Source organism: Polyodon spathula, chromosome 22 (assembly GCF_017654505.1).
Source record: "Polyodon spathula isolate WHYD16114869_AA chromosome 22, ASM1765450v1, whole genome shotgun sequence".
NCBI classification, from domain to species: domain Eukaryota; kingdom Metazoa; phylum Chordata; class Actinopteri; order Acipenseriformes; family Polyodontidae; genus Polyodon; species Polyodon spathula.
In genome coordinates this window covers 4,221,113-4,234,929 of record NC_054555.1, presented here as the reverse complement: position 1 = coordinate 4,234,929, position 13,817 = coordinate 4,221,113, and the positions used below count along the sequence as shown (strand labels likewise).

Genomic DNA, 13,817 nt, shown 5'->3' with positions numbered 1-13,817 from the left:
ATTAAGCTTTTGGACAATTTAGCTAAGATTAGGTTCTTCTTTAACACTATTTCATTATATTTGAACCATTTCCCGGCTGGACAGCTATGTTAAAAACACCATATAATATTATTCCAATCTTATTTTATTAGAGCAGAGGAAATAATTATACATTTTATAACAATAATAATAAAAAAGGGAATCTCCCTTAAAAGTGAATGTACACACCTAGAACCTTGCAGAGAGTGGTCAGGTTAAATGCAGATGTTGAAAACAAAGCTCCTATTTGTTAGTAACATGACAGGATTGTACACAATACACTGTGCTTTACTTCTGCTGCTCAGTGTATTTGATCCTATCTCTCCACTTTAATAAGGTTTTTTTTTTTATTTCCAGTGTACTTGCACAGAGTAAGCTTATTCTGCCATCACAGCAGATTTATTTACAGTAAGATTTGTCTACGTGCCGAGATCAGTGTAAGTTTTCAGAGCACATCGGCCTGAGCCATAACACCTTAAACCCCTTTCACATGGGCACTCCTACCCGACCCTGGTTCTGGCTACCCGGGTCACCAAGTCATACCTGGGTTGACCCGGCTTGCAGCGACCCAGCTCAGGATGTGGGTTGACACGCTTTGACCCAGGTTGAGCGAGACAAAATACTCGACCATCGTTCGCGAGCCAATGCAATAATAAACAGCCACGCCTGTGTGAAGGTTTCACTTCTGCAAAAAAAAAAAAATTCTGTTTATTCTGTTTAGCCATATTTTTGTTGCTTGAGACACACCAGGAGCCAGATTGCAGCGGGAATGAAGAAATATTTGCTCTAATCAAACATTTGGGCCAACGGGTCAATCCAGAGAAGCTTGGATGGAAGCGTCCGTAACACGCTGCTTCCGGGGCATTGATACACACATTGTGCACTTGCACCTGTCACCCAGGTCAACCCTGCTTTATCAAAAGCAATGTGAAATCACGTAGCCGACCCACATGTTACCGGGTCCTGACCGACCAGGGTAGAGCATGCCAGTGTGAAAGGGGCATAAGATGCTGATCTCAAAGGTGAAGCAGGTTTGGCCTAGTCAATACATACAGATATGAGAAATGATTTAACATTACGTTCTATAGGAAAAGGTGGATGCAGTTTCAAAACTTTACTGTACATTTTAATTAACTCAGGTGCTGTTTGTCTAATTCAGTTTGTTATCAACAAATCAACTGTATTCTGCTGACATGCATTTTGTGTGTACTTTTGAAGGGTTACAGGATTGAGAGGAAGCATGGAGATGTATGAAAATCTTGGCATAGTGGGCGAGGGGAGCTATGGAACGGTCATGAAATGCAAGCATAAGGAGACAGGAAGCATCGTAGCCATTAAGAAGTTCATTGACAAGGACAAGGACAGGAACTTGAAGAAAATTGCTATGAGAGAAATCAAATTTTTAAAGGTGACTGCAATACGTACCAGGGTTTATTCCTTAGCCATCGCAGTACTCATTGTGTCCCCAAATGATCTCACACACCTTTAGTTTTATTTTCCACTTTGGTCTAATTGCCTGTACAGTATATACCTTTATTAATGGAAAATATACAATCTTTTTCCCTTCATTGTATATTCTTGTCATGCCAAGCAGTGTCAACAAAGTGTGTAAGAAAGGCAGCATAAGGCACAGATGTCTGCCCAGGGTTCATACTGTGAGTCAGGGTGGTAAAACAACACAAACTATTGATTCCCGGCACTTGCTTTATTCACTAGACCAGCTCATGAATTGTTCCTATACAAGTAAATCTGTCTCCCGAACACTGTTAAGTATAAATGTTATTTCTTCAATTCTTCTAATGTGGTATACACCAAGCTAAATCTGGAAAGAAGGTTTTAAAAAGTTCACGTTGTCCATTTTATGACCATTAACAAGTAAATGCAATTTTGTCTTCTTAAGACCAGGGAATGACAGTGATTTAATGAAATACCTTTTATTGGATTCTAACTTTGGATTTTGGATCTTATCCTAGTTTGGATATAAACAAATAGCAGCTGTCAGATGGTAAGCACTTTAGCGAGCTCCATCGTTTCAAAGCCACGGTAAATGACATCTTCAATCACAACTGCAGTTATTGTTCTGTCATGCAATTCTGAGCTTGAAGAAAAGTTCTTCCTAGACTGTATTTCTTCTTATAGCAATTTAGGCACGATAATCTGGTGAACCTGTTGGAGGTGTTCAGACAGAAGAGGCGTTTGTTCCTGGTCTTCGAGTTCATTGACCACACTATTCTAGAGGAACTGGAGCGCTATCCTCGTGGGCTGGAGGGTAAACGGCTCAGGAAACACCTCTTCCAGATTATACGGGCTACAGAGTATCTTCACAGCAACAATGTGAGAACAGGTTCTCCAAAGCAGAGTGCTCTATAAACAGGGCTGGCGTAAAGTCAGTTTGGGTTTATATACCCACCCATGCTGTATTTTATCAAGCTGACAGAGGAATTTGGCTATTTAGCAAAGATATACCCCAAGCCAAGTGACGTTATACCACATATTTAAATTATTACTAGAAAAAGTAACATACAGTAATGCAGCTTTTCCTAAATGAACAGTATGAGATATACTAATAATTATTGATACACCCTCTTATTCAGATTGTGGGTCTAATTCTATTGAAATGTACTTAATGTTCTGGTGAGGGTTTGAAGAACTGTGCTTTTCTGTGCAGGGTGCTCAGCTCAGCTGTCATAATGTGGTTTGTTCGACAGATAATCCATCGAGATATCAAACCGGAGAACATCTTGGTCTCAGAGTCTGGCATTGTGAAGCTCTGTGATTTTGGTTTTGCCCGGACGCTGGATGTCACGAGAGAGCCATTCACGGAATACGTGGCCACTCGGTGGTACCGGGCCCCAGAGTTATTGGTGGGGGACAAAAAGTACAGCAAGTATGTAACATTTCTTTGAGTCGTTCTGATGTAGGCATACGAAATAATCTCTCACCTAATTAGAAAATACAAGCTGGTCAATGTGAAAAAATCTGATGTTCCAGTATTTGAAATCCATAAAGCACACAAAGAACAGAACTGGGAACCAGTGAAGATATTGAAATAAAAGTAGTTAAATCATCTTGCTGCTTGCCTTTATGCTCTCAGAAATGGAAGGAATCTAGAGCATTGCGAGATCCATTTTACGCAAGGAGATACAATAGCGTTTTGCAGACATGAAAAACAACTTTTTTTTATAAACCTTGAAAGAAGTGTGTTTATTTGACTGCAATCTTTCTTATTTCATTTCAAAATGCACTTCTGGCTGTTTAAAATTATGAAGGTTGAATTATGTAAAAACACAGCAAAAACTCACCAGGTTATAATCCTTGTAAGTGCTATCTATATCTTAGACCTGTAGACATCTGGGCCATGGGGTGCTTGGCAATGGAGATGACCACAGGCATCGCCTTCTTAACAGGAAGCTCTGACCTCGATCAGCTGCATAAAATTGTAATCAAAGTAGGTGAGTACAAAATGACAGCTTTAGATGTTTACTGGTTTGTAAGAGGAGCGAGTCTAAAATACAACAACTTAGTTAGACTAAAGCGACAAGCCACATAAAGTTGCAATATCTACAAAAGGGGGCAAGTTATACACAAAAAAGGGACATCCCTGTAAAGATGTTACATTGAAGTGGTAAACTTGCCTCCACCCCACCCCAGTTGGTAGGGCCAAGTTTGCCTCAGTTTACAGTTTTCTTCCATCCCTCGTCCCAGCTGGGCAGAACTAACTATTGACTCCCATTTTGTAATATTCTCCCTAGGATATAAATGCTATTGGTACTACTGTGCACATTATTGTATTTATTCAAACGTTCCCCTTGTTTTATCTATGTGGACATAACGTGCCAGCACGTTTCAGATGTGCAAACAATTCGCATTTGGTTTGGGAATCTTATCAAAGCTGGCAGCGTGTTCTTTTTCGCTGGATGAACAACTGGAATATTTTACAGTATTTGTTTAGAAGCTGTGCATTTGTTTTTTGTTGAAATCCACTCAGAGGGTACTCCAGCTGTACCTAATGTATGATAGAATGAAGATTAATGATGAAATATCTTCTTCTTACACTCCCCCTTAGGACATTTGTATTCTAGCATTTCAATTCTGACCTACATTTAACAGGACTGGTTAATCTCACTGAATCACAGCAACCACCTATTGTCAGGTGCTATTCTAGTTGTCAGCCCATCCAGGAGGGCTGCCGCTATTGTAAAATGCACTATTAAAATCCAGGCGTGTCTTATTCTAGTAGGTATAGGATCATCAATTCAACCCCTAACCCACTGTGCCACTTGGCTCTTCCACTGCTAGATTTTAACAAACAGGAATTACATTTCAAGGGTCTAGTTCAAGTAAACCCGTTTCCTTTTTAAAATCACACCTTAGCAGTTATTTAAAGCTGTAATTGTTCATACATTACACCTCAGCAGTTCATTAAACCGGGACAGATTTGTTTTTAATGGTAAATCTTTTTGTGCAGTTGGTTTCCAGTTCATTAATCCTAATGGCTCCCACTAAATTCTAGCCTGGAGCCTCTCTGCTTCCGAGCCTGTCCCTGCACACTGTCCCTTCTGCTGTAAAGCTCCTTGAGAAGTCATGGCAACCCGTTTGTAAAAGCCTGTGCTATCAGTGCTGGCTGAGCAGTAATGTAAAGTGTGAGATACATCTCTTTGGTCATCTGTCTGCTGCTGTAGATATGTTGCTGGTGGATACTCTCTGAGATAATCTTCTGAGAGAGTTGGACTTGCAACAGGCATATACAGTAAGCAAATATGCCTAGCTTTGACCCGTAATGTACATAATGCCAATTTATGTTACACAGGAGTGATTATGTCAAATATACTCTGCCCTGTTAAGTAGCACCTCTCCTAAGGTCATCTCTTGTAGCAAATTGGGCAATTGCTTGTAGCGTCTCTGTCTAACCTCTTAGAAACTATTAAATAGAGCGTGCAGTGTTGGGATCACCTTGCCTGATGATGTTAGCCCAGCTCATCCCTTATACCCAGTTGGACTGGGTTCTGTCTTAGTCAGACAAAGGTGATGATGATGATGATGATGATGATGATGATGATGATTCAGGCCTCTGCACAGTATGGACAATATTTACTTACTAACGCTTGATGTTATAGGGCCCTTGACTCTTCATCAACAGGAGCTTTACTTTCAAAACCCAGAATTTGCAGTGGTCAGACTTCCAGAAGTTTCCCACCCTAGCAGTGCCAGAAAAAAATACCCCAAACTCAACCCTGTGCTAGCAGAACTGGTGCATGTAAGTTAGCATGTGTAATGAATAGTAAAAACCTGGAGGCTGCTCAAAACTAGATCTGCTCCCTCTGTCCCAATTTTTACTCAATTTCTTTAAAGTGCTTTTAAAAGGGTTTTGCTGTACATATACAAAACACAACAAGGGACAGTGAAAACAGCTTAATAGAATCACTGGGTATGGGAATCGACAGCATATTATTGAAGAACTGCTGTGTGTGATCAAATTGGCGGTGTGCAAACATGATCACGTTCAGATGGTTTTCACTGGAGTTGTTGGGGTTGGAAATGAGCGCCTTGTATACTTTGCGCGTTTCATTTCTTCCAGAGTTGTTTGCAGCTTGATCCCATTGACAGGACTTCCTGCACTCAGATGCTCAACCATCACTATTTCACAAAGGATCGATTCGCTGAGAAGTAAGATTGTTTGTTTATTTATTTATATTCAAAGTAAGACAGATCACATAAAGGTAAAAATGCAAGCTTGAACTCCAAGCGATTGTATTTACAAAGTAACTGATTTTTTGTTTGTTTTTGGAATAACCTTGCTTTGGGAACACCAAGAAAGCATAATATTAGGATTTAAACCAATGAATGCTGAATGTTTATATTATTATTATTATTATTATTATTATTATTATTATTATTATTATTATTATTATTATTATTATTATTATTATTATCTAAAATATATATAATTTCTCAATCTGAATGTTAAGCTGACAAATAGCGAACTGTTAATATTGCAAATTGTTTTTGTTTTTTTTACCGTGTTGAAAAACAAATCTTTTTAGTCATGATTATTTATTTATGCACTTTTGAGATTTTAAATCATTGTACTTAAATGTAATGTGTCCCTGGCACTTTTGAGAAATGTAAACAAACCTGGCAGAAAACCCAGCATGCTTCCTGACAAAATATGATTTTGAACTGAGCTGCATTAAAATTCCAGTTTTAAAAGTAAAATACTGCATGCCAACAGATATGTTATAGAACTCCAGGTTCTGATTCGAAAGGAAGCTAAAGATAACTCCATTCTGAGGCCAAGGACTAGTGCACACGAGAAGGGACAGCTGAATGAGCACCTACCAGCCACCATCAAGCAAAGCAATACAAAACAACGAAAGGTTAGGACTGTGCGGTACTTAGCACCACAGTATGGTATTGCTTAGAAGCTGACACAGACCCTGTATAATGCATTTATGTCCCATAAACCCATTAGTCCTGTTTCAATCGCTTTACCAGACTGTAGCCTGGTGGAACTGATTTTAAAGAAAATCGAATGACTTAAATGGGAGCCCATAGACAGACTCCAGGCTGGTGGTGTTAGAATTTAAATTGTACTGAGAGAGTGTTTGTTGTAATGATGTTAAAATGTGTCCACTGAGTTCTTTTATCTTGATCACAGCATGCACATTATTATGTGAAATCACAGAAACATTTTTAACAGATATGTCTGGTGCATATGTACTGGCTGTAAATGCAAAATTAGAGCCATTAGTAAAATTAAAAATCAAATCACCATGACATGCATCCACTTTATGCACATGTACAGTAAAACTCTAGGTTTGACAGACAGACAAGACAGCCACCTCTTTTCTTGATATATGTAAATAAGAGTAAAATACAGACGGATCAACTGATATCTCTCCACTGTATCACCAAAAACAAAAAACCCAGAGAGAATGCCTTTCAATAAAAAACAATTAGTTCCAGGTCTTTAATATTCCAATAACAGTTTATGTAACAGCAACATGTTTTGCTTTCCTCCCACAGCCTTGTTACGTGGATTATGAAAAGGATATGAAGTCAAGAGAGAAAAAGATTGAACGAAAACCATCAAAATCAAAAGAGGGTAAAACAGAGGTCAGAAAGACAACAGAGAAAACGCGTTGTGCGGTGGACAGTCCATCCCTATACAGCTCACGATCCTCCTCAGAAAGCCCCATAGCAAACACAGAGAGGGCCACTTCCCCGGTCCAGGCCGGTCTGCAGGCACCGGCCCCTCTGATCATGCCACCCATTCACCCCAACAATGGCCTGCTAGCTGCTGCAGCTTCCAGCCTGGACACCAATGCGACTCGGTGAGAATTTCACACTCTTCAACACATTCTGAACCATCAGGGAACTGAGCTCAAATTATGTAGATTTTTTTTTTTCCCCAATCCATTCCAGCCCAGGATCTTATTCCAGCCATGCCCCTAATAATTTAATTGACCCTTTTTAACAACTACGGTTGATCTTTGATTGATAATTGGATTTTGGATTGGATAATTGTTTAATTGGAACAAGGTTCAGGACTGGACTGGATTGACTGAAAGAGCCTCAGGAGTATCTCTAGTGCATACTGTTGATGTGATATTGACTTGATATGAGAGTAAAGAGACTCTTATACTGTTTATAGAGAGTTGGAGCTCTCTCATTTAACACTGTTCTATTGTAAACTGAAGTTTGAGACTAGCTGCTCTGTCTCAATTACATCCTATATCCTGACGCAACAAGAATATAGTTCATTAAAGGGACATTTTAAAATACCAAAACAAACTGTCAACAACAATGACAAGCACTTTGAATTTCAGTCTTTCTCTTCAATGTTGAAATTAGTTTTGGTTCACATTCTTATATACCTGGGTAATGTGCTTGATAAAGAGTGAACAGCTATCAATTAGACCCATTGGGAGGAATGTGCGCACTGTAGGTATAAATGTGAATGGGTCAGCTGTTGCTAGGTGCAGTTAGTAGCATAAAACCACATTTTCGATGAAAGAAAAACACTCCACCTCTTTGGTTTGTGGAATTATCACCAGTGCTTGCTTTCTCAAGGTAACTTTAAAATAGAAATCACTGTTAAATGGTATCTCACGTCTCCACTGATTCACTGAATGTGAAGCGAGCTGAAGTTTCCATATTTGCTTGTTACTGCCTTCAGGTGTCACCATGATAAAGTGAAAGACAAGAAAAAAAGCAGTCCTCTGGAGGTATTGGCGCAAGAACCAGGCAGCGGCCAGCAGGGGGAAGCACTTCCTGCTGCAGCTAAGGTGAGGCCCAAGGTACAGATGATTCATAGAGTGTCAATTATGATGATAATCCTGTAGCAGTTTTATTATTACCTCAGCAAAGACAGTGTTATGTAAATTGCTATATATATATTATATATATATATTATATATATATATATATATATATATATTATATATATATCTAACCCAGACAAAATTCTGCATGGTATATCAATATTATATAGAAAAAAATGTTAACTTGGGACACTCGGGGATTTGTACCATTGTGATCGTATCCATGAAAATAGGTCACTACAAGAATATTTGCCTAACACTGCCAGTCAACTAGTATGCAAACAAACATCCAATCATCCCTGCAAGAAAACGTACAGAAACAATGTGTGTGCCGCAAGCGATTGTTTGCAAAATATACAAGCTGCTGTAGCACTCAACTGTTTATAACTCAGCACTCAGTGAGAGAGCTTTTAGAGCTGGTGGTGGCTGCTGATATCAGCTCAATAGTAACACCTACCTGTTAGAAAGGAAGGAAGCTGTCAAAACATCTCAAAGAGAGGAAAGTGGGGGCCCAGTCCAGTAGATCTACTGCACAATTGTTCACCAATAAATCTTAAACCCGCAAGCACACCTGGTCCCCAATTTATACGTTCTGTTTTTTAATGCAGTGCTGCATTATCATCCATAACTATTAAGCACTGAATTCAGACATGCTAAATGAAAATAAATCCACGACAAACATTTTGAATATTTTTATATATTTTTATATATATTTTCTATTTTTAATGTCTTCAACATGTCTCATCATCCTCCAATATATACATGTGTTTCATTGGTTATTTTTGCTGAGCCTGCAATTTCCACTTTCTTCTAATTATCTGTAATGCCCACATTTGGATATCACTGGTGTCTTTAGGAAGGAACATTGTGCCACATTGATATTGTATTAACTATACAATTTCCTAGAATATCTTTATCCCCAGGGAAAAAAAGTTAGTTCAATTACAATAAAATTCACTACCATATAATGCAGTACAGGGTGAGGCACACAATCAGGAGCTATCTGGTTTGAATCCTACTGATGTGGATTTTTTTTTTTTCATGTGCCCAATTATTTAACTTTTGATTTTCTCCCCAATGTGAAATATCCAATAATTTGTTCCTGTCACAGCAGTAATTCCCCACACAGCTCAGCAGAACTGAAGGTTCAGTGGCGGACCGAGCCAGCTTCCTCTTTTACACCCAGGAACTCGAGAGCGGATGCCAGAGAGCTACTGACCTCTGGAGGACAGAGGCCAGCCCTGCAGGTGTCCGACTTTGAGCTCACTGGGTGTCTGGCCAGCAGGGTTTGCTGTAGCGCTATGAGGAGAAACAGTCCCTGCAGGTTTTGCCACCCTAACCCACGGGAGGGCCAGAGCCAACACGACGCTCCCCAGCTACTTTGCACAGCCAGGACACGAACCTGCTATGCTTTTACCGAGTTGCTAATCTTGACTGGGGGCCCACAGCAACTTTGTATTTTAAACCAGAGATGTTAATATTTCTTATATGAGAAGCTGAAGAAGAGTACTCAGGTTTAAGTTTCTGTAGTAAAATGTTTTGTTTCCCATCTAGGGCTACTTGTACCATCTGCATGAGATAAGAAACAAACAAGAAGTGGTAAGATTGTACAGTGATTTTACTGGGCAATAAAATAACCAGTTACTATTAGAACAGGAAAAATATTTAGAACATATGACAGATATGCTGCATGCTAAACATTTTTAGCTGATGACCATTTCATTTTTAGATGGCATACGTTGCTATTTTATCTTTAGCTGTCTCAAAATGTAATGGACAGCATCCCTAGAAAAATAAACTTCGACAGCGAGGCTCTCCTTATAGTTCAACTTATTTGTGGTTGACTGTTGGAAGTTTTGGATTAAAGTGCTAAATAAATAAACCTGGGATTGTGTGATGACAGGGTGTATTATAATTTGAAACAAAAGTGTCTTTAGCCTCTCTAGTTCCATTCAAAGCAGTTCCATTGTTTTACAGTCAGAGAATGACATACTGCTTTCTTATTAGACCCTGTATGACACATATGGCCCACATGGAGAGCTGCTGAACATGAATAAAAAGAAAATGAAGCCCGGCAAGATTGAAGTGCGCTTTCCTGAACTTCCCATTTTGGGCCAGCAGATGGAGCTAAAGTGTGCAGAAGGTAATGTACGAACCACTGCTGCTGCTTTCTCTCCAGATTACAGTCCACCGTGTATTAGAGTGACTGTGATTGTATCTTCATATATATTTTGTATACTTTAAAGCCGTCGTCTAGGACATTTGAAGACTTACGATTGCGGGTTCAATTTTCAACCCTTGTAGTGGTGGTCGTAAAATGGCATTTCATTGAATAAGATTGGGTGAGATGCAGTATATTCTAGTGTTCTATGGGGTTAGTAAAGTCACAAGTGATGTCCTAAATTTTACGGAGTGCTAGGGATTAGAGTGGTGTAACGCTTCTGGGACACACATTGTTGGTGCTGTTACCTCTTTGGATTAAGCCTGGTTACAGTGGAGTATAATGTTTCTGTCATTCTTTCCTGGAACGCTTAACCAAGCAGTGGGGGGGTTTTATGTCCTTGATTTAGACCTCAATGTTACAGACCACAAAAGCAACTCAAGACACATTGGGCAGCACAGGGGGCTTGTGCTCTCATACAAATTGTTTGCTTCTCAGTAAAAAAAAAAATCCATGTTACTGCTATATAAAGGACTGTAGTTTCCAGCCCAGGGACCCAATAAATATAAATTAACACAAAACTACAGCTTCATAAAAGTTTTATTCATGCCTTCAGACATTGTAAAATATTGCCAAACGAAAAATTTACAGTAAACAACCCAGTTGTCAGTACCACATAAAACAACAGCACAAATAACCTTTGCAAAATTAATAACCCATGTATATTTTCATAAAAAAAAAAAAAAAACATAACAAGTGCTTTCAGAGAGATTGCCTTTAATACAGTAGCTTAGTCAGTCATTGTCAATTCCATGAAATCGCTCTGAAGTGTGATGTCATGGTATTTTGATGATTTCTCACAGTGATGAAGCACACCAAGCAGTCATTTGATTGCATTGTCTTTTAATTTCCACTCATAACAGTGACTTCATTGTTGGGTATAGAATGATGATGTAGAATGGTGTGACATCTACACATGTTGCTAGGGATTTTCATTAGGGATGATATTGCCACACACACCTAACTGCCCCCCTCCAGTATGCATTCAGGTCTCTGCTGTGAAACAAATACCTGGCACCACTGTAGCAGTCAGTAGATCACTTCTTACATACACATATTTTTATTATGTGACCTTAGGAAATATAAAGTAGAAGGTTGCTTTTATTTATTTATTTATAACCATAAGAGATAAGCTACATAAAATAAAATATATCAAATATACAATTATTAAGCTTGTTCATCATAATCATCATCATCACATTAATCTCCGGACATTTAAAAATAATTTACTGAAATGATTTGGTTTATCTGTTCTTATTTGTTATCTAAGTGATTTTTAAAATGTTCTATTTATGTAACTGGAATGGCAAAACCTTTAGAAGAGTGTATAATAACCTCAAAGGCCACAGTATTTCAATATTTGTATCCCTCAGTTTAGATTTTTTTTGAAGTGCTAATAATTGCCAAGCCTTTGATGTGGTACTTCATTCATTTACCCGTATTTTTAGCTTTGATGAAACAATATTTACTTTTATGGAAAGAAAGTATGTCCAGTAGTCAGTACTCCAATTACATTGGCTTCACTGGTAATCATAATTTATAGTGTTTATTGTTTTATTGTGCTGTATTTGTTATCACTCATTTTAAATCTAATTTATACCAGTGACCTAACATTGATCATCTTCAGCACAAATGAGAAGAGCATGTCTTATTAACAGTAATAAATATCCTAGAAACACAGTAGCAACAAAACAGGTCTACAGGATTATAAGTCTGCAGAATTATCTGACAATCTTGGCATCTCATTTTTACATGCAGAATTAGCTGATAATCTTGGCATCTCATTTTTACATGCAGAATTAGTTGATAATCTTGGCATCTCATTTTTACATGCAGAATTAGCTGATAATCTTTGATCTCATTTTTACATGCAGAATTAGCTGATAATCCTGGCATCTCATTTTTACATACTGCATGTCCATGTGAAGATGCAGGCAGAAGGTATTAAAAGAGAACAGCTGTATCATCAACAGCCATATCAAAATCTAATTTCACCAATGTGGTTTGGTGAGCCAACATTGTGTTGAAATCTGACTAAAAGTAACATGAGAATCATAGTTATATATTAACATCCTTCACTTATACCTACTTTAAAAGCAACCTTCTAGCAAACAGACCCATTTTCTTCATGCTCCATAAAGTTTGTCCACTCCTGTGTTTGTACTTGTGCCATCTGTTTGATCTGCAGATCGACTGCCCTTAACCAGTCTGGGATGGCAGAATCACTGTGTTATTATGTCAAATTACACGGTGATTATGCACATGATTGTGTAACCAGGATACTCAGCCTTGGCCAAAGCCAACAACAGTGAAATTTTTTTTTTTAAATGTCTACAAAACCTTGCTAAATTGAATACACCTTTCTTTATTACTGCCACACCAGCTAAACAGATTAAAAGTCTAAGGAAGGAATCAAGGAAACTGGAAGAGTCAAAAATCCCTTCTCTTGATCAAAATCATGGGAAACCACAGGTATTGTTTGGTCTTTTTTTAGATTGCTTATATTCTAACTAGTGATCTTCTTAATAAACACATACTGCTTTAATCTACCACAAAACATTTAAAAAGATTCCAAGGACAACTATAGTTGTCAGTAAACACAGGAAAGGAGGTATAATTATGTTGCTCCATGAAACAACACTTACTGGGAAGTTAACTGTAAATAAGCTGTAATAAAGGCAGACTGCCGATGATTTCAGACACCAGAATACTAGAGATCTAGTTGGAAAAGATCTGTGTGTAAAAGGTTAAAATGATTCAGAAGGAGCCTGTGACATCACAAACCACAGGTCACACATTGTGGGGAGAAATTGTGTTTATTTATTTTTACTGAATCTACTTGTCTTTAGGGAATTTAACCCAGGCACACTAAACTGCCGTTTGCTTGTGTTTCAGATTTCTGCAGATTCAACAAGTATCCCCAACAACAAGATCCGCCTGACTCCCAAATAAAAGTCTCAGAGAAAATACTACACTCATTAAAATGGGCAATTTACTTTGGCATGCATTACACATTGAGGATCAGCCTTTTTTCTTTTAATACTCTAATAACACGCAAATACATCATGTTGATTCTTCATTTGTACAATAAAGCCTGTGGGATATTTTCTGCAGTCATCATAGCATAACCGGTTAGTGATGTGCTGGGGGTTTAATAACGTAAACAAATAAACTTCTTAGTGTTTATATCTTTTGTGTAAATACTTTGTTCTTTTTATATTATTATTATTATTATTATTATTATTATTATTATT

The 13,817-nt window shown here is 38.1% G+C and overlaps 1 protein-coding gene across 1 annotated transcript; it reads left to right on the top strand.

Moving 5' to 3' along the window:
- The first annotated feature begins 1,258 nt into the window (after positions 1-1,258).
- LOC121297496 (cyclin-dependent kinase-like 3) lies at positions 1,259-13,683 on the top strand. Its single transcript, XM_041223845.1, has 12 exons — positions 1,259-1,426; positions 2,158-2,352; positions 2,727-2,905; positions 3,358-3,470; positions 5,136-5,275; positions 5,597-5,685; positions 6,251-6,395; positions 7,045-7,352; positions 8,198-8,318; positions 10,350-10,485; positions 12,842-13,035; positions 13,459-13,683. The coding sequence occupies exons 1-12, from the start codon at positions 1,259-1,261 to the stop codon at positions 13,513-13,515; spliced, it is 1,845 nt and encodes a 614-aa protein (XP_041079779.1). The 3' UTR covers positions 13,516-13,683.
- Positions 13,684-13,817: the final 134 nt, after the last annotated feature.

Coding starts and splice junctions, on each gene's coding strand:
- LOC121297496 (XM_041223845.1), top strand. CDS start 1,259: ATGGAGATGTATGAAAATCTTGGCATAGTGGGCGAGGGGAGCTATGGA. Junction 2,906..3,357: donor GGGGACAAAAAGTACAGCAA/GTATGTAACATT, acceptor TCTATATCTTAG/ACCTGTAGACATCTGGGCCA. Junction 6,396..7,044: donor GCAATACAAAACAACGAAAG/GTTAGGACTGTG, acceptor TTCCTCCCACAG/CCTTGTTACGTGGATTATGA.